Below are 22500 nucleotides of genomic sequence, written 5' to 3'. Positions count from 1 at the left end.
TATTGAAGATGGCTGTCAAAATTACTTCATATGCCTGGAAAGCATTGCACTTGTGATTTAGTGTATCGGGGTACAACGTCAGGCTTCTAATGTGAATGAACAACGAGGGCGCTCGCTCATCAGCACCCTCGCAGTTTGTTTGGAACAACAATCCGTCAGCCCCAGTGGCTGATAGTACTTGACGCGGCTGTGTGGGGCAAGCCTTGCATGGCCATGCACGTTGAAAAAAGTGACAGTGCGGGAGAAGCTTTCCCACACACTGAGGGGAGGGGGGATCGGGGACATGCTATATGTTCCACACTAAATTACAGGTTCCAAAAGGTGAATTTAGCCTTTACTTTCTATGGTAAACAGAAGGTTTGCTTTTCCTTGCCAACAATTCTGCAACTCAAATAAAATGGCTTTAAAAAGCCATTGATTTATAAAATTGCGCCCCCCACCCCCAAGAAAAAGACAAAAAGCAAACCTATCATTTTCATGGTAGGTCCTTTTATAAGAAAATGAGCGCCCTTAGCAACCTCTGTAGTAGCAGGTACTGTGGAGCAATTTTTCTTCAAAGTTCGCTGCAACAGCACAATAGTGAATAAAGTCCTTCTCTTGGCTGCTCTACTCCCAGCAATGACTAAATCACTCGGCTCGCTCCCCCTCCTCCCAGCAAGGAGGCGGCCAGCTCGGCTCGCTCCCCCTCCTCCCAGCAAGGAGGCGGCCAGCTCGGCTCGCTCCCCCTCCTCCCAGCAAGGAGGCGGCCAGCTCGGCTCGCTCCCCCTCCTCCCAGCAAGGAGGCGGCCAGCTCGGCTCGCTCCCCCTCCTCCCAGCAAGGAGGCGGCCAGCTCGGCTCGCTCCCCCTCCTCCCAGCAAGAACTCAAAAAACTAATGGGTATTACACTATGTGTGCACTGCTAAAGTCCATTGGCAAAACTGGAATTTCGAAGCTTGTGTTTATTAATCGGTACAGCCGCTTCTCATCTATGGCCAGCTCAGGTGTTGCTAGATGAAACTTCCTTCCTTTATTTCAAGTCTCTCAATCTGTCATCCTCACTGATAAAGTGCACAACTTTTAGGCATGAATTATGTAATCTCACCCCTTCTGCATGCTTGTGTTTTTTTTTTTTTTTTTAATATTCGGGACGCTCATTCGCCAACAGCATGCTGGTAGGTTTTAGAATCTTGAAATAGGGGGGAGGGGGGTGACCCTTTTTACATTTTAGTGCCTGGCTCTAATCATTAGTGCCTGGCTTTAATCATATCTTGAAACCTTAAACAGGTATGTGGAAGCCAAGAAGGATCGGGTAACTGTGGTGTTCAGCACTGTGTTTAAGGATGATGACGATGTGGTCATAGGAAAAGTATTCATGCAGGTAAGTGTGTGTGTGTGTGTGTGTGTGTGTGTGTACGTACGTCGGGAATATTACGGATGTCCTGTAATTCCCCCTTATAAACAATGTAGGATTCCTCCATCTTTGACGTTGTGTCGATTTGTTCTATTGTGCAGGAGTTTAAGGAAGGGCGCCGCGCCAGTCACACAGCACCTCAGGTTTTGTTCAGCCATCGAGAGCCTCCTCTGGAACTAAAGGACACAGACGCAGCAGTGGGGGACAACATTGGTTATATCACGTTTGGTAAGTACACACCACCTTCACCTGGTCTGTCCTAGACTGGTGAGTTCTAGAAGATGCTGTCTTGTATCTCCTCATAGGAGGACATAGCAAAAAGTCTTTACCCAAAAGGCTAAGTAGACATTGCATAAAAATGAGGAAATCTCAAATAAAAAAAAAAAAAAAAAAAAACAGTAAATAAGGCCTAAAAGTAAACCTAATAGAAGTTAAAAAAAATAAATTAAGAAATACCTTGGATCTTGACTTTTAGATACTTCCTGAAGGTGCTGTCAATGTCAAGGGGCTACACCTTGGAATACACAATGTGTATTAGAAGTAAGATAGAGCCCACCTTGCTTGGGGACATCCAGTCATGACTGTGTCTTATAGACACATAGAGCAGGGCTCGGGAGTGAGCATGCACTAGTGCCCCCATAGCAAGCGGCTTGCTGTTGGGGGCACTGGTCGAGGGGGAGGAGCCAGGAGCACTGGCAGGGGACCCGAGAAGAAGAGTTTTGCACAGAGTAGTTAAGTAGAACATTTTTATTTTTAAATACTTCCGGAAGGTTTAACCCCCCCCCCCCCTTCCTGACCAGGCCATTTTTTGTGATACAGCACTGCGTTACTTTAACTGACAACTGTGTGGTCGGGCGAGGCTGTACCCGAGTAAAGTTTAGGTCCTCCCCCCCCCCCCCCCCCCCCCCCCCAAATAGAGCTTTCTTTTGGTGGTATTTGGTCACCTTCTCGTTTTTTATTTTTTGCACTATAAACAAAGAACGACCGACTGTTTTGAAATCAATGTATTTTTTTACTTTCTGCTATAAAGCACATCCAATAAAAAATCTAATTTCTTCATCAATTTAGACAAATATGTATTCTGCTACATATTTTTGGTAATAAAATCCCAATAAGCGTATATTGTTTTGCGCGAAAGTTATAGCATCCACATACTATGGGATATTTTTATTTATTTTTTATACTAGTAATGTCGTCGATCAGCGACTTATATCGGGACTGCGATATTGCGATGGACAATTTGGACACTAACTTTTTTTTGGGGACCAGTGGTACTAATACAGTGATCAGTGCTAAAAATATGCACGGTTACTGTACTAATGACACATCAGGGGAGATCAAAGGGTTAAATGTGTGCCTTGCTAATGTTTAAGCGTAGTGGGAGACTTGGATCGCTGTTTCTGCTTTACAAAAACATAGGATCCATCACTTCTGTACTTGACAGAACGGCAATCTGCCTTGTTTTCATAGGCAGACTGGCATTCTGCTTGTGTAGCGAACGATCAGCTGGTGCGAGCTGCGGGCAGCGTGCGCTTGCGCCCAAAACTCAGGAGTGCAGAATCTCATATATATGTGATTCTGCACAGCGCTGCCGCCCTGTAGCTGTAAATCTGCTATGGGGTAGTCGCCAAGGGATTAAAAAAAAAAAAAAGCTGAACCTTTAATATCACTTTAATGTTTTCATTAATATAATAATGGAGTTGGAGGGAGGAACCAGAGAAGAAAAAAGTTAAAAGTAGTACTCTAATAATTCTTGTCTCTGTCTTCTCAGTGCTCTTTCCTCGTCACACCAATGCCAATGCAAAGGACAACACCATCAATCTCATCCACACATTCCGGGACTACCTGCATTACCACATCAAGTGCTCCAAGGTAAGCAGTTGAAACTGTCTCAAGCATACGGGTTTCAGATTTAGAATAAAGTGTAGATGTTCAAGACTTGGGCTTGGCTTCTTTATGTGATAAACCAACATTCAGGCTATGTTAAGGCTTGATCTTAAGGTTTTTTCAGTTTTAAACAAATAGCTGCTTGTACGTTGAACGGGAGTCCTGCACAAGTAGATCATATATACACTATATTACCAAAAGTATTGGGACGCCTGCCTTAACACGCACATGAAATTTAATGGCATCAGTCTTAGTCTGTAGGGTTCAATATTGAGTTGGCCCACCCTTTGCAGCTATACCAGCTTCAACTCTTCTGGGAAGGCTGTCCACAAGGTTTAGGAGTGTGTCTATGGGAATGTTTGACCATCCTTCCAGAAGCGCATTTGGGAGGTCAGGCACTTATTTTGGATGAGAAGGCCTGGCTCACAGTCTCAGCTCTAATTTATCCAAAAGGTGTTTTATCGCGTTGAGGTCAGGACTCTGTGCAGGCCAGTCAAGTTCTTCCACCCCAAACTCACTCATCCGTGTCTTTTATGGGCCTTGCTTTGTGCACTGGTCCAAATCATTTGGGGGGGGGGGGGGGGGTTGTTTTTCAGGGGTTGGGTTTGGCCCCTTAGTTCCAGGGAGGGGAACTCTTAAGGAGTCAGCATACCAAGACATTTTGGGCAATATATGCTCCCAACTTTGTGGGAACAGTTTGGGGATGGCCCCTTCCTGTTCCAACATGACTGCACACCAGTACACAAAGCAAGGTCCATAAAGACTTGGATGAGTGAGTTTGGGGTGGAGGCACTTGACTGAACTGCACCGAGTCAATCCGATAGAACACCTTTGGGATAAATTAGAGCAATCGGGTTGAGGTCAGGACTCTGTGCAGGCCACTCAAGTTCCTCCACCCCAAACTTGCTCATCCATGTCTTTATGGACCTTGATTTGTGCATTGGTCCAAATAATTTAGTGGGGGGGGGGGGGGTTGTTTTTTAGGGGTTGGGCTTGGCCCCTTAGTTCCAGTGAAGGGACTTCTTAAGCAGTCAGCATACCAAGACATGTTGGACAGTTTCATGCTCCCAACTTTTTGGGAACAGTTTGGGGTTGGCCCCTTCCTGTTCCAACATGACTGCTCACCAGTGCACAAAGCAGGGTCCATAAAGACTTGGATGAGCAAGTTTGGGGCGAAAGAACTTGAGTCACAGAAAGCACAGAGTCTGGGAAAAATATCCCCACACCATAATCCCCCTTTCACCAAATTATTTGGACCAGTGCACCAACCCAACATAACCCCTTCAACCCAAGGATGTTATATGTCATACGGGTGGGAAGTGGTTAAGAAAGGGGACATCGCATACCAGAACAAAGATGTAATACAGATCATAGTCAGCGGAAAGAAAAAAGGCATAATTCACACAAGACATTACAAGGCATGAAATTGATTGATTCACAAAACCACTATAAGAGGACTAAATTACTACAAGATAATTGCAACCTTGATGAAAATATTTTTGTGAATTGCTAATAAGGAAAAGGTGTTGTGATGTCTTGCAATTAACACCCAGTGCCAGTTTTAACCACTCAGGTCGTTTTATATGTGCAGTCGAAAGAAAGGGAAAGGAGGAGCATGGCTGAAATCTTCAAATACATGAAGGGTGTGAATAATGTTTAACGACCTCAAACTAGCAGAAGAAAAGTGTAAAACTAACCTTAGAAAGAATGGTTGACTGGAACAGAATTCCAGCAGAGGTAGAGAATTATTTAAGTCAGTAAATTTAACCACATCCTGCCGTGCAGTGGCTCTCCCAGTATGACTGGATGTCATATAACGTCCTTCAGAAAAAATGGCCCAGCAAGATGATCAGTGGTGCGATGTGTCGCCCTGACGCACCGCATCTCTTCACGGTAAAGAGCCTATAATGTAGGCTCTTTACCATGTGATCCGCTGTGTCCAATCACAGTGTAACTAGGAAGTGCCAGTTATCGACATTCCTCTATTCACGCTAACAGGGCGTTAGTACAGGAGAACTGATAAGTGGCTCTCCTGATGGGGTATCTCCACTGCTAATCAGTGCAGTGATTATCAATGTATTTCCATCAGCGATACCAATCAGTGCACATCAATGAAGGCGAAAACATTATTTACAAAAATTTTTTAAACGAAATGAAGAAAAAAAGTTTTTTTCTCTTTAGTTCATTGACGGACACAGCTCCTGATCTTCTTAACCATTGGGTTATACTGCCCTCTACAGGAGTAGGACACTTGGCAGAAAAAAAGCCTGGCTACCCCTATAGGCAGTCCCAGGGGGTATACTCCCTCTCTTTACTGTAGGTACTCGGTTTTTTTAATGCTTAGTCAGGAGTAAGTACTTAGTTCCTTGCTGGGATCTCTGGTCCTGGCAATTTTTTTTTTTTTTTTAGATAGAATTTTTTTTTCTCCTATATTTATTTTTTTTTTCCTGTGAGATCTACAATCAACTGCCAGACTGAGCGATGGGCTGAATAATCTAGATCCAATGGTCATCCTAGTCTGGCCAGTGAGCACGTGCAGACCTAAGCTCAGGTTGGCTGCAACATAGCCCCACCGGACTGGGGCTGGCCTGCGAGATAAACGCCTTGCGAGGTCGCATATGACCAGGTCTCGGCCTGAGTCGTAGCGTTCCTCATGGCCGACAGCCCCCCAGTTCGATGGAGAGGAGGTTCTGTCTGGAGCGGTGCCGTCTGGTTCCTTGTATGGTAAGTAACTGTCCCCCTGGAGGCTTTTGGAGTGGACATGGGCCCCTCCATGGGACAGTCAAACCCCTGGGTTCCCCTCCTTCCCGTTAGTCACCCACCTCATCGGTCTGGTGGTCCCTGTGGGCCATCTCGTCTGTGTCCCCCTCCTTCACTTGGGCTGTCGGGTGGCCTGGTCCACCGCCTAGGGTGGGGCAGGGTGCTGTGATGGCGCTGAAGGGGGGGGGTGCATTACCGGTGACTCATGGGGGCTCCTGCCAGGGCCCCTCTTCCTGCCTGTGCGGTTTTCTGAGGCCTAGAAGCCTCATGAGGCCACCATTTTCTTGTAGCCTGTGTGCTTATTGCACGGCAGCCATGTTTGTTTAGTCCAGCTGCCATTTTTTGGTGGTTTGCCCTCTGGGCAGCGATTTCGACGGTGGGAGCCCCTCCTCATGCCTTGGTGCTAACTCCTGTTTTTTTTTTATTTTTTTTATTTCCTTATCGCCGTTTGTGAGTTCAGATTCTCCTGGTAGCTGCACGGCCGTGGCTTATGTCAATCACCAGGGGGGCACAAGAAGTGTCCTGGCGACTCTGGAGGTAGCCGGCATTCTAAGGTGGGCAGAACGGTTTGTTCCAGCCCTCTCCACTGTACATATTCCCGGGGTGATATACTGGCAGGCAGATTACCTCAGTTTGCAGGCGTTGGACCAAGGGGAGTGGTCCCTTCATCCGGAGGTGTTTTATCAGTTGTGGGGCATCCCCGAGGTCGATCTGTTGGCATCCTGGGTCAACCGAAAGGTGCATAGGTTTGTGGCTTGGTCACAGGATCCTTTGGTAGATGCCCTGGTAGCCCCAGGTGGTCAGTATCGTACACCTTCTCTCCTCTCAAGCTTCTGCCAAGACTTCTACGCAGGATCAAGGCAGAAGGGATTCTGGTCATCTTAGGGGCCCCGGACTGGGCTTGGTACACTGATATGGTGCGGCTGGTCGCTGACATTCCTTGGAAGCTTCCTCTCAGGGAGGATCTGCTGTCCCAAGGACCAATCTTCCATCCTGCTTTACAGTCGCTGACTTTGACTGCTTGGGGCTGTTGAACACCAGGTGCTGTTGGATAGAGGTTTGTTTGAGTTGGTTATTCCAGCGTTGTTAAAAGCTAGGAAATCTACTTCTAGGAAGATCTACCATTGTACGTGGAAGACGTACATTGCATGGTGTGAGTCTCTTGGGGTTCATTCTCACTTTTTTTTTTTTTTTTTTTTTTTCCAGTGGCTCGGCTCTTGACCTTCCTTCATCAGAGGGTTGAACAGAAATTGGCCTTCAGTACCATCAAGGGCCAGGTGTCAACTTTGGCAGTCTGCTTCCAACAACCTTTGGCCACACACTCCCTGGTACCTACTTTTCTCCAGTGTGTCCGACTTTTGGTTCCTCCAGTGCATTCTCTTTTGCTGCCTTGGGACCTCAATTTGGTGCTCTCATTCCTTCAGAAGCCTACTTTTGAGAATCATCTGGAGATTTCCCTGCTTACGCTGTCCCAGAAGGTGGCCTTTTTTGGGGGGTTTTCACCTCTGCGCACAGGGTGTTGGAATTGGCAGTGTTACCCCCTGTCGTTCACCTTACTTGGTGGTTCACAGAGATAAGGCGGTTCTTTGCCCCCGTCCATCGTTCTTCCTCAGGTTGTCTCTGATTTTCATTTGAATGAAGACATTGTGTTGCCTTCCCTGTGTCCCAGGCCAAAACATCCGAAGGAAATTGCTTTGCATGTCTTGGATGTGGTCAGGGCGATTAGAGTGTACCTGGAAGCTACGAAGTCTTTTAGGAAGTCAGACTCACTATTTGGGCTTATGGATGGGCCTCAGAAAGGGTTGTCTGCTTCCTCTGCGACCATTTCCAGATGTATCAGACAGATGGTGTTTCAGGCCTATTCCATCAAGGGTCAGGTTACTCTTTTCTCTGTCAAGGCACATTCTACTCGGGTGCTCGGTGCCTCCTGAGCTTTCCGTCATCAGGCGTCGGTGACACAGATTTGCAAGGCGGCCACCTGGTTGTTGGTGCACACTTTCACAAAGTTCTATAAAGTGGATGTGTTGGCATCTGTGGAAGCTTCCTTTGGTCACAAGGTTTTGCAGGCTGCTGTTTAGAGGACCTGATCCTCTTTGTGTATGTATTGTTTTTTTCAGGTGAGCTGCAGTTGTTTTGGTTGAGCTCCTGTTTACCTGGTTGGCTATAGTTACCCTTGGGAATTTCTTTCACTGTTACCACCCCTCATGTTTACTACTGCTTTGGAACGTCCCAATGGTTATGAAGATCAGGAGCTGTGTCTGTCAATGAACTAAAAAAAAAATGGGATTTTTGACCTACTGTAAAATCCATTTCTCTGATGTTCAGTGACAGACACAGCACCCACCCCTCTATGGAGTTGTAGTTCTTCTGACACGGCTTGTAACAAAACTGAGTACCTATAGCAGAGAGAGGGGAGTATACCCCCCGGTACTGCCCAAAGGCATAGACAGACTTTTTTTCTGCCTAGTGTCCTACTCCTGTAGGGAGCAGCATAATTTAATGTTCAACAAGATCTGGAGCCGTGTCCACATCAGACAAAAGGAAGTCAACAGTAAGACAAAACCCCCCCCCCCCCTTTTTTTTTTAAATGGTAAAAATGTTGTTTGGGTACAGCGTTGCATGACCGCGCAATTGTCATTCAAAGTGTGACAGGGCTGAAATCTGAAATTTATAGACAAACTGCTGTCAATTATTTTCTGTTTCTATATACAGCATCTTCAGCAGTCAAAAAAAGCTCAACTCTGTATCAGACCCTTAACATCCTAGTATGAAATATATTACTAAAATGGATCATGGTCTGGTTTTCTTATTCATACCGGTTTTTTTTTCTACCAGGCTTACATCCACACCCGTATGAGAGCTAAGACATCCGACTTCCTGAAGGTCCTGAACCGAGCTCGTCCCGACGCAGAAAAGAAAGAGATGAAAACTATATCGTAAGTGTCCACTTATCAACCCCTCAGGGTCTTCCATCCATTAAAGTGTATCGAAATCCAAACTATAATCTATATATTACAGCTCACCAGTCCTTAGGTGTGGTGGCTGCATTCGTTTTTTTTTTTTTTTTGTTTTTTTTTTTACATAAAGCTGAACTCCGGGCACAGAAAACGTATATTTAAATACATTCCTTAATGGCCAATAAGGACATAAATCTATTTTCTGAGCACCAAATGCCTTTGCAAACCCAAATATTACCTTGTGAAGAAGCAGTGACATCATCACTGTGCTATACATAGCTTTTGCAGTGACATTATGGCGGTGCTGTATATACAGTCAGGTACATAAATATTGGGACATCAACACAATTCTAAACTTTTTGGCTCTGTGCACCACCACAATGGATTTGAAATGAAACAAACAAGATGTGCTTTAACTGCAGACTTTCAGTTTTAATTTGAAGGTATTTACATCCAAATCAGGTGAACGGTGTAGGAATTACAACAGTTTGTATATGTGCCTCCCACTTTTTACCAAAAGTAATGGGACAATTGGCTGCTCAGCTGTTCCATGGCCAGGTGTGTGTTATTCCCTCATCCCATTTACAAGGAGCAGATAAAAGGTCCAGAGTTCATTTCAAGTGTGCTATTTGCATTTGGAATCTGTTGCTGTCAACTCTCAATATGAGATCCAAAGAGCTGTCACTATCAGTGAAGCAAGCCATCATTAGGCTGAAAAAACAAAACAAACCCATCAGAGAGATAGCAAAAACATTAGGTGTGGCCAAATCAACTGTTTGGAACATCCTTAAAAATAAACATGTTATACTTACCACCTCTGTGCTATTGGGTTTGTGCAGGGCACCCTGGATTCTCCTCTTCTTGGGTCCCTCATTGCTGCGCCTGGCCCCTCCCTCCTATCAAGTGCCAAGCAGCTTGCTATGGGGGCACCCGAGCCGAGCTGCAGCTCTGTGTGTCCATTCAGACCTGAAGCTGCTGTTCGGCCCCTCTCTCTCTCTCCAATGACTTTGACAGCCGCGGGAGCCAACAAACGCAAGTCGCGCACACATATGTAAACGGTGTTCAAACCACATGTGAGGTATCGCCGCAATCGTTGGTGCGAGAGCAATAATTTGAGCCCTAGACCTCCTCTGTAACTCTAAACTGGTAACCTGTAGAACTTTTTTAAACGTCGCCTATGTGGATTTTTAAGTACCAATGTTTGTCGCCATTCCACGACCGTGCCCAATTTTGAAGCATGACATGTTGGGTATCTATTTACTCGGCGTAACATCATCTTTCACATTCTAGAAAAAAATTGGGCTAACTTTACTGTGTTCTAATTTTTTAAGTGTATTTTTTCCAAAAGAAATTGCGTTTGTAAGACTGCTGCGCAAGTACGGTGTGATAAAAAAAAATCTTGCAATGATCTCCTTTTCATTCTCTAGGGTCTCTGCTAAAAAAAATATATATAATGTTTAGGGGTTCTAAGTAATTTTCTAGCAAAAAAAAAAACAGATTTTTTTACATGTAAACAAGAAGTGTCAGAAAAAGGCCCGGTCCTAATGGGTAGAATGCATTAGGATAAAAAACCTTCCTGCCTTTACAACTCCTTTTTAAGTGGTAAAGGGTGTAACGTTTTGTGTATTAACATAACTTCCTTATTCTACACCCCGAAATGTTTATGTACGTGGAACACTGGCTAAATTTGTCTGGGGATTGGTGCATTCTGCCATTGTTGTGAAAGGCGATATGGATCTTATCAGCACATACTTGTGGTTAGTGATGTTTCATGTTTGCTTAGGTTATTAGTAGATGGTATGCACAAACATCATTCATTGCTCAGTCCTTTAAATCTACATACTTTATCAAACTGGAACAAGGTTTAAAGCAGCCCATACATGCCTTTTTTTTTTTTTTCTTTTTCTTCAACCAGGGGGTTGAATAAAAAAATAAAATTAAAAGTGATCCCCCCCCCCCCCCCCCCATCAGCACAACACACTTAAGGCGAATCGGAGAACTCTCTGATGTGCTATTGTATTCATTTTCCAAACACAAAAAACACCACTTGAATTAAACCTGCCATGCCTCTTGCTAAACACCTTGGACTGTCTCTACTTTGCAAAAAAATTGATCATTTGGGAGGTACCGTATATACTCACGTATAAGCTGACTTTTTCAGCATGTTTTTTTTTTTTTTTTTATGCTGAAAAAGCCCCCCTTTGCTTATACTCGAGTCACGGTCTCCCTTATCTTTTCCCCTGTCAGTGTGCAGGCGGCGCATGCGTGGTGACGTGTTGGTGCCGGGCGGCGCCATTTTTAAATGTAAGGAGCCTCACCGAAAGGCAAGTGAGACTCCTCCGCAGCCCCTGCATCTCCTCAGGACCATGCACTGCATCTCCTGTACCATGCCCGCAGCCCCTGTTTAGGGTCTCGTGGTGGTCCAGTTGGGTCCAGTAGCTGCTGCCTTTCCCACCCTAGGCTTATACTCGAGTCAAGACGTTTTCACAGTTTTTTTGTGGTAAAATTAGGTGCCTCGGCTTATATACAGGTCGGCTTATACTCGAGTGTATACGGTATTTGTACTGTCCTGGCATTTTTTGGGCATCAAGAAATGAGATCAGTACACCAGGATTGATCAATTTTAAGATATACACCATAGTTTGTAGACACTAACTTTTACACAAACCAATTAATGTACACTGCTCAAAAAAAAAAGAAAGGAAGACTTTTTAATCAGAGTATAGAAGGCAGTTAAACTCCTGGGCTATTGGTCTGATCAGTTAAGTAGTAGAGGGGGTTGTTAATCAGTTTCGGCTGCTTTGGGGTTAATGAAATGAACAGGGGCACTAGATGGGCAACAATGAGACGACCTCCAAAACAGGAATGGTTTTACAGATGGAGGCCACTGACCCTTTTTTTCCTACTCATCTTGTCTGACTGTTGTTCACTAGTTTTGAATTTGGCTAGGGTCAGTGTCACTACTGGTAGCAGGGGGTAATACCTGAAGCCTATAGAGGTTGCACAGGCAGTCCAACTCCTCCAGGATGGCACATTTAATACGTGCCATTGCCAGAAGGTTTTCTGTGTCTCCCAGCACAGCCTTAAGAGCATGGAGGAGATTTCCGGAGACAGGCAGTTACTCTAGGAGAGCTGGACAGGACCGTAGAAGGTCCTTAACCCATCAGCAGGACCGGTATCTGCTCCTTTGTTCAAGGAGGAACAGGATGAGCACTGCCAGAGCCCTACAAAATGACCTCCAGTAGGCCACTGGTGGGAATGTATCTGACCAATCAATCAGAAACAGACTTTGAGGGTAGTCTGAGGGCCGACGTCCTTCATTGGTCCCTGTGCTCACTGCCCGGCACTGTGGAGCTCGAGCTGACCAAATTCCAATAGAACACCTCTGGGACATTATGTTTTGGTCAATCCGACGCCGCCAGGTTGCACCTCAGTCTGTTAAGGAGCTCAGTGATGCCCTGGTCCAGATCTGGGAGAAAATACCCCAGGACACCATCCGTTGTCTCATTAGGAGCATGCCCCGATATTGTCAGGCATGCATACAAGCACGGGGGGGGGGGAGGGGGAGGACCATTCTGAGTTGCTGCAATGAAATTTCAGCAAAATGGACTAGCCTGCTGCATCATTTTTTCACTTTGATTTTTGGGGTGTCTTTGAATTCAGCCCTCTGTAGGGTGATAATTTTCATTTCCATTAAACGATGTGGCATCCTTTCCTTCCTAACACATTACCCAGTCCATACCAGTATAGATCCTAACACATTACCTGGTCCAAACCAGTATAGATCCTAACACATTACCTGGTCCATACCAGTATAGATCCTAACACATTACCCAGTCCATACCAGTATAGATCCTAACACATTACCCAGTCCATACCAGTATAGATCCTAACACATTACCCAGTCCATACCAGTATAGATCCTAACACATTACCCAGTCCATACCAGTATAGATCCTAACACATTACCCAGTCCATACCAGTATAGATCCTAACACATTACCCAGTCCATACCAGTATAGATCCTAACACATTACCCAGTCCATACCAGTATAGATCCGAACACATTACCCAGTCCATACCAGTATAGATCCTAACACATTACCCAGTCCATACCAGTATAGATCCTAACACATTACCCAGTCCATACCAGTATAGATCCTAACACATTACCCAGTCCATACCAGTATAGATCCTAACACATTACCCAGTCCATACCAGTATAGATCCTAACACATTACCCAGTCCATACCAGTATAGATATCCTAACACATTACCCAGTCCATACCAGTATAGATATCCTAACACATTACCCAGTCCATACCAGTATAGATATCCAGCATGTTTTTTTTCCCCCATTGAGATCTGGTGTGTTTTCAAAGTGTTCATTTTTTTTGAGCAATGTACAACTTATTGTGATATTTTTTTTTTCTCTTTTTTATACCAAAATACCAAAGAAATGTAGCCAAATACATTTTGGCCTAAATTTATGGAAAAAGATTGTTTGCAAAATGTTCCAACATAAACTAACTTTTTTTTTCTCGATGTTCAGTAATTTTTCATTTATATAATAAAAAATAAAAACCCCAGTGGTGATTAAATGCCACCGAAAGAAAGCTCTATTTGTGTGGAAAAAAATGATAAATTTTGTTTGGGTACAGCATTGCATGACCTTGCAATTACCAGTTAAAGTAGTGCAGTGCTGAATAGCAAAAAAATAACCTGATCGTGAAGGGGGTTAAACCTTCTGGAGGTCAAGTGGTTAACAATGATTGAGGCTAGGTTCACACCTATCTCAAGTAATAAAAGGGGGAATAAAGTACACTAGGATAGGTAAATAGACTTTGTCCCGGCACTAACTAGGGGGTACCGACTCACCACTAGGCATTGGTGGAGCCTTTCCCTTCAACTCCTGAACAACTCTGGTCTCTCCTTGAATTATAAACTTTATTGGAATACCACACCTTTTTGAATTCCAAAGATGTGGTATAGACCCGAAAGCCCATCAGAAAGAGATTGGGTAAGGAAGGTAGACAACATATATAATTTGGAAGAGCTGTATTATAGAGGCGAAAATAAATTAGAAAAATTTTGGTCGATCTGGAAAGCTTGGAGAGAGTTTAAGTGCCGGTTCACATTTGTGCGATGCGGGAACGCTGCGAATATACAGCGTGTTCCCGCATCGCATCCGCACCCCTGGCAGTTCACATTGCCATATGTGATACGCAGGGGGGTCAATCAAAAGTTACCGACACCCCAAGCTGAGATCGCATAGAATCGGTTCGCACTAGTGTGAACCACCGTGTGATCCGATTCTGCTGCGGATTAAAAAGAAGGGTCCTGTGTGTGTTTTAGTGCGATTGCGGTGGGAATTCATCCATACAAACTGTATGGCTGAAATTTGCACCGCATGTAATTTTAGGAGCAGTGCGTTCCGAATTACATGCCATCTCTGTGATCGCTTAAATGTGAACCGGCACTTAAAGCGGAGTTCCAGCCTCAAAATCGATGAAATCGATTTTGGGCCATCCGCTTGCTGACGGCAACCTGAAAAATAAATGGATACTGGCGATTTTTTATTTTTTTGGTCACTTACCTTATTATAGAACAAAATATACTCCCCTTCCTTCCACTTCCTCCCTCGACGGCCTCGGCCCGCGCCATCACTTCTGGTTTGCGATGATTCCTGGGAGCTGAACGTCATCGCTCCCAGCAATCAATGCGCCTGCACCGGCCCCGCTCGTCACTTCCGGTGCAGGCGCGGCATTCCCTGCTAAATAGCTTCTGGGCATGCCCACAAGCTGTGCAGGGATGACGCGTCTGCACTGGAAGTGACGAGCGAGGCCGGTGCAGTGCATTGTGGGACTCCGACGTCACGAAGAGGGACGCTGTGGCTTCAGCTGCCCACACCTGAGATGGCAGCACTGGAGAAGAACTTTTCAAAGTAAGTATTTCTTCTAAAATGTAAGTGCAACCTGGGACAATTCAGAGGCTATCCATTGTGGAATGTACTAGCCCTGACTGTCCCGGGGGTATTTTTAGCTCAAATTGTCCCCCAAGGCCGGGAACTCCGCTTTAAAGTAAAGAAATATTTGTGGAAGTTGGAGGTGTGTAAATAGGACAAGAAAGGGGAAGGAGAGGAAAAGGAGAGCGGAATAGAGGAGGAGGGAGTCTAATTCAAGATTAAATAGTTGGGTAATTGGAATGGGAGGGGGGGGGGGGGGTTGGAGATATTGGACTATACTCACTCAAGAAGGAAATGTTTTTTTGTGGGGTGTGTCTTATGTTTGTAATGTGAACTTTGGTTTATAGAATATAAATTGTATGAGTATTACTTGAAAAATTGAATAAAATTTATATTAAAAAATCAATATCAATATTGAAAATTGGGAATTCTATAAAGCAGACAACACACAATTAAAATTGAGACAACGTTGCCTCTAAAAACATACACCCGGGTTCACACTCAAATCACATATGTACATCGTAGAACAGAGATACTAAGGGTGAGGTGGCAGCGAGTATAAGGCCCCTTTCACACAGGCGGACCATTCAGATCCGCCTGTCAGTTTTTTTGGCGGATCTGAACGGTCACCCCATGCATCTTTATGGGGCATTGGATGTCAGCGGAGACATGTCCGCTGACATCCGATCCAATCCCTCAAATCTGGACGGATGGAAACCCTATTTTCCATCCGTCCAGCAGATCGGATGGGATCAGATGAGAACGGACAGACGGTCTGTTCCCAATCCGATTCCCCCATAGAGATGCATGGAGACCTGACAGCTGTGTCTCAGCACACATCGCGGAGAACAGCTGTCATCCTCCTGCTCAGCGGGGGATCGGCGGATCGATCCCCCCTGAGAATAACTGAGTCTGTCCGACGGACTCCCCTGTGTGAAAGAGCCCCAAGGGAACCTCAGTGGTGTCAGCGGATGACAATGACATCAGTTCTCGCTTTGTAACTGATTATCCACCAGTAGTTACTGTTAGACACACAATGTTACATAAGTATATTCTTCCACCAGAGGTCTCATCACTATGGCAGTCTTAATGCACCTTCTCTTGGTGTATGGAGCCTAGTGTGGTTTAGGGTGCCGTCTTCACCTGTGCAGGTGCGGTCCCCTGCTACAGAGTTAGCCAGGTATCAGGGGAGTGAATGCAGCGTCTGTCGGTGACACCTTCACGGTGTATGTGGACTGGCTGGTTCACAGACACAATCAGATCTAGCTAAGGTGCAACTGGATGGTGTATGGGTGCAGGGCTGGTAGAGGATGAGAGAGCGATGGGCGCCACTGAAAAGGCTCGCAGATTCTCCCCTGCCACTTGGTGATGTCTACTTCACACCTATTGCGGTTGGTCCGTTTTTTCATATGCGTTTTGCAGTGCCTGTTTTTTTTCCATGCGTTTTGCATTTTCTTGGGGGCCAATACAATACTTTTGCAGGGCAGCATGGGAAGTTTGTTTTCAGTGGGGGGGGGGGGGGGGTGTGCTTGCAGTGAAGCATGGTCAAAAATGCAGGACACATGCAGCACTTTTGGATGCAAGCTCATTGAAGTCTATTGGAGCAAAAAACTCAAAACGTTGCGGGGAGAGAAGTCGCAGACCCTTTCTAGAAAAATCACCTGTAGGAACCGCATAGATGTGAGCGTTACCCATAGGAAATCATGATAAATGGCTTGCACTGCTTGTCTGCAAAATGCAAGCCGCACTAGAAAACGCAATAGGGTGAACCTAGCTTGAACGTTTGTTTCTAGTGTTGTTGGTGTTTTTAGAATCATACAAGTCTTTTTATTACAACATTACAGGAGCGTCTATGCGTGTCTCCAAACACAGATATGAAGGAATATTATGGAAGTATGCGTACCAGTCCAGGTATAGGGTTGTGGAATCTGTAGTGTATACACATATGGTAGTGTATCAGACATTATTTCAGATTTGATTATGACTTAGTAAATACCAGATAGCGATTGCCTGTGATAACTCCATAGAACCCTGCTGTACAATACAAAGTCCTGATAAGTAGAGGCAGTTCATTCTTCCATAAGCCTCATCGTACCGGACTTGTGAAAATATTTGACCACTTGCTGACCAGGCTTTTTCTAGTACTTTTTATTTACAAGTTTAAATCTGTATTTTTTGCTCGAAAATTACTTCTAACCCGAAACATTATACTTTTTTTTTTTTTTTTGATAACAGAGACCCTAGGGAATAAAATTAAGCAGAAACCCATAGGGAATAAAATTAAGCAGAGACCCATAGGGAATAAAATGGCAATCGTTTGTCAAACAGTATTTGCACAGCGGTTTTGCAAACGCATTTTTTTTTTTTTTTGGGGGGGGGGGAAATACACTTTAAAAAAACAAAACGCAAGTTAGCCCATTTTTTTGTATATTGTAAAAGATGTTACGCTAAGTAAATAAATACCGAACATGTCATGCTTTAAGATTGCGCATTCATGGAATGGCGACAAACTACGGTACTTAAAAATCTCCATAGGCGACGCCTTAAACGCCTTTACTGGTTACCTGTTTAGAGTTAGAGGAGATCTAGCACTAAAATTATTGCTCTCGCTAACTTTCTCAGCAACACCTCACATGTGTGGTTGGAATGCCATTTACATATGCGTGCGGTTCTGCGCAAAAATACAGAGATGTGGGGGCGCTTTCAATTATTTATTTTTTTTGTATTTTACTTTGTATTTTTTACACTTTTTTTTTTTTTTTTTTTTTTAATCACAATTATTCCTATTGCAAGGAATGTAAACATCCCTTGTAAAAGAAATAAGGATGACGATTCCACTTTATTGAGCGATTTGGGGTCAAAAAGACCCCAAATCTCCTTTTTATTTTTAAAAGCAAAGATCAAAAATAAAACCATTTTGATCTTTCGCTTCCATTTTTTTTTTCCCCAGCTAGGACCGGAGTCATGATGTGGCTCCCGTCCTCTAAAGCCATAGAGTCGATCAAAGATTAACGAGGAGAATGGTAACTCTTTGATCGCTTGTGGGTGCAGCTGGCCACACCGTTGGATAATTTCTTGGACAAACTGGGGAAAATGGTAAACCTGAGAAACACTGGTAAGCTTTGGAAGCCGGCCCAGCGGACCGGTTTCATGAGAGCCGCCATAATCCCGGTAAACCACTTGCAGACCTCTATATAGATATATATATATATATATATAGATATATATATATATATATATATATATATATATATATATATATATATATATATATATATATATATATATATATATATATATATATCAGGGCTCGACAAACCCCGGGCGCCAGGTCGCATTTGCGACTAGAATTAGCGACCTGGTGCCTGGGGTGCCCTGCAGGAGGTGTCCTGTCCCTTTTTGCGCCCCCCACCTCCTCCCCGAGTGCACGGACTTTCGCGCCGTCCGAAAATTGAGGCCCCGGCTTTTCGGCCGCCTTCTGTGAGATGAGAGAGGCTGGGGAACAGGCGCCCTCTTGTGGTGGCCGGGAGTAATGACTGTTTCCACTGTCTGTTAAAGCATTCCCATCTCCTTCCTAAGAGGAGATGAGAGGGAAGTTTTTGCAGGCTTCATCTCCCTGTCCAGTTACCTTTGCTTAAAGGTAAGTGGATAGGGAGTGTGGTTATTATAATTTTATTTTTTTAATTAAAAAAAAAAAAAAAAAAAATTATTTATTTATTTTTTTCAATTATTATTATTAAAATTTATATATATATATATATATATATATATATATATATATATATATATATATATATATATATATATATATATATATATATATATATATATATTTTTTTTTTTTTTTTTTTTTCCCCTCATCGCCATGCCACAGCCGAAGGCCCCTTTCACACCGGCTGTCTGATCAGGTCCGCCTGTCAGTTTTTCAGGCAAACCTGATCGGACCCTTCATTCTCCTCTATGGAGCAGTAATTTGCCGCCGTCTGATCTTGTCCGCCAAAAACAGACAGATGGTGGTTCTATTTTCTATCCACCCCGTGGATCGGATGGAAAGAGACAGACAGCCTGTTTCCATCCAATTGCACTATAGAGGAGAGTGGGGTTCTATTCGCATTTATGTGTAAATTTAGTATCCGTTTTATTAAATAAAGCTTGGTTGTTAGTTTAAAAAAAATAAAAAAAACAACAAACTGGCTCCTAACTTTTTTAGCTGGCTCCTAGATTTCAGGCAAATTTGTCAAGCCCTGATATAGATAGATAGATAGATAGATAGATAGATAGATACACACACACACACATACTGCATACTACATTTACAAGTTAATATCTGGTATTTCAAAGACATTTGGTGCACACAAAGTGGTTTTATATTCTTTGTGGCTACTGAGGAATATATTCAAAATGAAAGTTTTTCTGCTTGCAGAAAAAAAAAATTGATCATTTTAAAATACAGTAACAGTTTTATGAGTGATGTGTCCTAAGAACCTTTCTGATTCAACAACCAATCATATACTTTATATTCTCAAGAATTTAGTTGTATTGCTGTGAGTGGCTTTAAAGTAGAATTCCAGCCTAAACCTAAATAGTCTGGAAAATGTCCCCTCCCCCCTCCTAACCCCTATGCTGACTAAGAATGCTGTATATACTTACCTATTTTTAGGGCTGTGTGGTCCGGTCATGAGTTCCCCTTTGTCAGTCTGCGGTGGCTGCAGGGGATATGAGAGAGAGCTCAACAGCTTCTCGGAATTCCAGTAGTGATGACGTTACCCGCAGGCTTCCCTCCTCCCCCCCTGCAGCCAGAACCGAGACAGGGTTGTCCATCTCCCAGGGCAAGGATCCAGAACTGCGCCCCCTCCCCAGCTGGTAATACATGCCGTTGAATGGGTGTACCACCCTCCATTCTTTGCTCCCTTGCTTCATTGCGCCTAGGCCAGCTGCTACTCCTGCCTAACCCTATGACCCGGCTTTGCCTGCAGTCATCACTGGCTGACATAAGGGAGCGGATCATGTCACCGGACCAGAGCAGGCAGAAAGTACACTATATTACCAAAAGTATTGGGACGCCTGCCTTTACACACACATGAACTTTAGTGGCATCCCAGTCTTAGTCCGTAGGGTTCAGTATTGAGTTGGCCCACCCTTTGCAGCTATAACAGCTTCAACTCTTCTGGGAAGGCTGTCCACAAGGTTTAGGAGTGTGTCTATGGGAATGTTTCACCATTCTTCCAGAAGATCATTTGTGAGTTCAGGCGCTGCTGTTGGAAGAGAAGGCCTGGCTCACAGTCTTCGCTCTAATTCATCACAAAGGTGTTCTATCGGGTTGAGGTCATTATATTTTATATACATTTATTGGTGCATGTATATTTATCTGGCGCAACACTGCATGTGTTAGATAGGACTCTGTGCAGGCCAGTCAAGTTCTTCCACCCCAAACTCGCTCATCCATGTCTTTATGGACCTTGCTTTGTGCACTGGTCTAAATCATTTGGAGGGGGGATTATGGTGTGGGGTTGTTTTTCAGGGGTTGGGCTTGGCCCCTTAGTTCCAGTAAAGGGAACTCTTAAAGAGGAAGTAAACCCTCCTCTGCAAGTTGTACCTATAGGTAAGCCTATGATAAGACTTACCTATAGGTACTGTAAATATCTCCTAAACATGCACCGTTTAGGAGATATTTACCTTGCATGCAGCCAGTGACGTCACTGGCACATGCGCTCTGAAGGGACGGCCGCTCGTGCCGTTCCTTCAGAGTCCCGTGCCGTGACTGTCGGCTCTCGCGCGCATGCGCGGGAGTGACGTCACCACGGCATCCGGCCAATCAGATGGCCGGATGCCGCGATCCCGGAAGACGGGCGACTGGACATGTCGCCCGTCATAGAGGTGAGTGAGCGGGGGCTCGTTCTAAGGTAAGTATTGCATAATGAGCTAGTACGCGATGCATACTAGCTCATTATGTCTTTCTCTTGCAGGGTGTAAAAAAAAAAAAAAAAAAAAAACGAGTTTACAACCTCCTAACTTTGTGGGAACTTTTTGGGGATGGCTCCTTCCTGTTCCAACATGACTGCACACCAGTGCACAAAGCAAGGTCCATAAAGACATGGCTGCGTGAATTTGGGGTGGAGGAACTTGACTGGCCTGCACAGAGTCCTGACCTCAACCCCATAGAACACCTTTGGGATGAATTGGAGCGGAGACTGTGAGCCAGGCCTTCTTCTCCTTCATCGGTGCCTGACCTCTGGAAGAATAGTCAAACATTCCCATAGACACACTCCTAAACCTTGTGGACAGCCTTCCCAGAAGAGTTGAAGCTGTTATAGCTGCAAAGGGTGGACCAACTCAATATTGAACCCTACGGACTAAGACTGGGATGCCATTAAAGTTTATGTGCATGTAAAGGCCGGCGTCCAAATACTTTTGGTAATATAGTGTAGGTCAGTATATACTTTTTTTTTTATTTTTTTTTTTTACACAGGTTAGGTCAGCATAGGTATTAGAGGGTGACATTTTTTAAGATGAGTTTAACCTTTTTAGTATAACCTTTAGGTTATGGAAGTATTCAGTATGTAGGTGGGGAGAGAACCTTCACACTCCCTACGGTGCCCCAGATGGGAATTGAATACAAAAAGTTATTTTTGCATGCAAAGCAAAATCTGATTCTTCTCTCTCTTTTCTCAGGGGGAAGACATTTTCTAGTCGCTGACCCCATTATTAGCCGCTCCTCACTGCCGAAGCGTCAGAATTCCCGGGTGGAACGGTTCCCCCAGGGTGTGCAATCTGGGGTTCAATTCCGTGAAATTCCATGTATTTGAAGCTGTGCTTTTGCCAAGACTGAAAAGTAATAAAAACAGACCGGTGACCTTTTATCTCCTGTTTTATCTATATTTTTTCCCCCCGCCATGTCCTGCTTTCTGTCATTTTTGTTTTCTTATCGAAAAGACAAAGTCCTGGTGAGCATACAGTTGTAAGAATCGAGAACGGTATGTTTTTCAAATTGTTGAATAAATCTTTCTATCCTGTTCCTGTTCCTGTGTTGTGTTTTTATGTCATTGTAGAACAAGAGGTCTGGTAGTTTAAAAAAAATAAAAATAAAATAATTCCTGGTTGTTAACGTTATGAGAAAGCCAAGACTTGCCCCCACCAAGATGGCCGCCTCCTCACAAACACTGGGGGAATTAAGAAAGAGTGGTGCAAGTAAATTGCTTACACCACTAAACAAAAAATGGAGTAGATGCTGCTTCTAATTACAGATAGGGGTGCATGACTTTGTTAATTATGAGCTATCAGTTCTCTGTTCTGATGAGACAGACACAGCACAAATGAGGGGGGCCGGGTGGGACCTTAACGGAACCAATGACCAAGAACTAAGGTTCTAAAAAAATTGACAAAGTTTAAAAGTTACAATACATAAGGAAATAAATAACCAAATTCATCAATGGTTATCTGCATCATATTTGTGTTCCATCCATCCAAGATGTCTTTCAGATGGCAACTTGAAAACCTCAACATGTTTCAACTCCTCTTCGTCTTCATCAGGAAAGCCGTA

General features: G+C 44.2%; 1 protein-coding gene across 1 annotated transcript in view; it reads left to right on the top strand.

Moving 5' to 3' along the window:
* ARPC2 (actin related protein 2/3 complex subunit 2) overlaps positions 1-21971 on the top strand; it is a 69717-nt gene extending 47746 nt beyond the window's left edge. The window contains exons 6-10 of the mRNA XM_082260257.1: positions 1265-1358; positions 1493-1619; positions 3163-3263; positions 8874-8974; positions 21633-21971. Of these exons, the coding sequence (XP_082116383.1) occupies positions 1265-1358; positions 1493-1619; positions 3163-3263; positions 8874-8974; positions 21633-21657 (448 nt within the window). The 3' untranslated portion in view covers positions 21658-21971. The remainder of the gene's footprint in view (positions 1-1264; positions 1359-1492; positions 1620-3162; positions 3264-8873; positions 8975-21632) is intronic.
* Positions 21972-22500: the final 529 nt, after the last annotated feature.

Source organism: Pelophylax lessonae (genome assembly GCF_965119305.1).
Source record: "Pelophylax lessonae genome assembly, chromosome: 6".
NCBI lineage: Eukaryota > Metazoa > Chordata > Amphibia > Anura > Ranidae > Pelophylax > Pelophylax lessonae.
The sequence above is the reverse complement of the archived record's forward strand: the minus strand, read 5'-3'. Positions and strand labels throughout refer to the sequence as shown.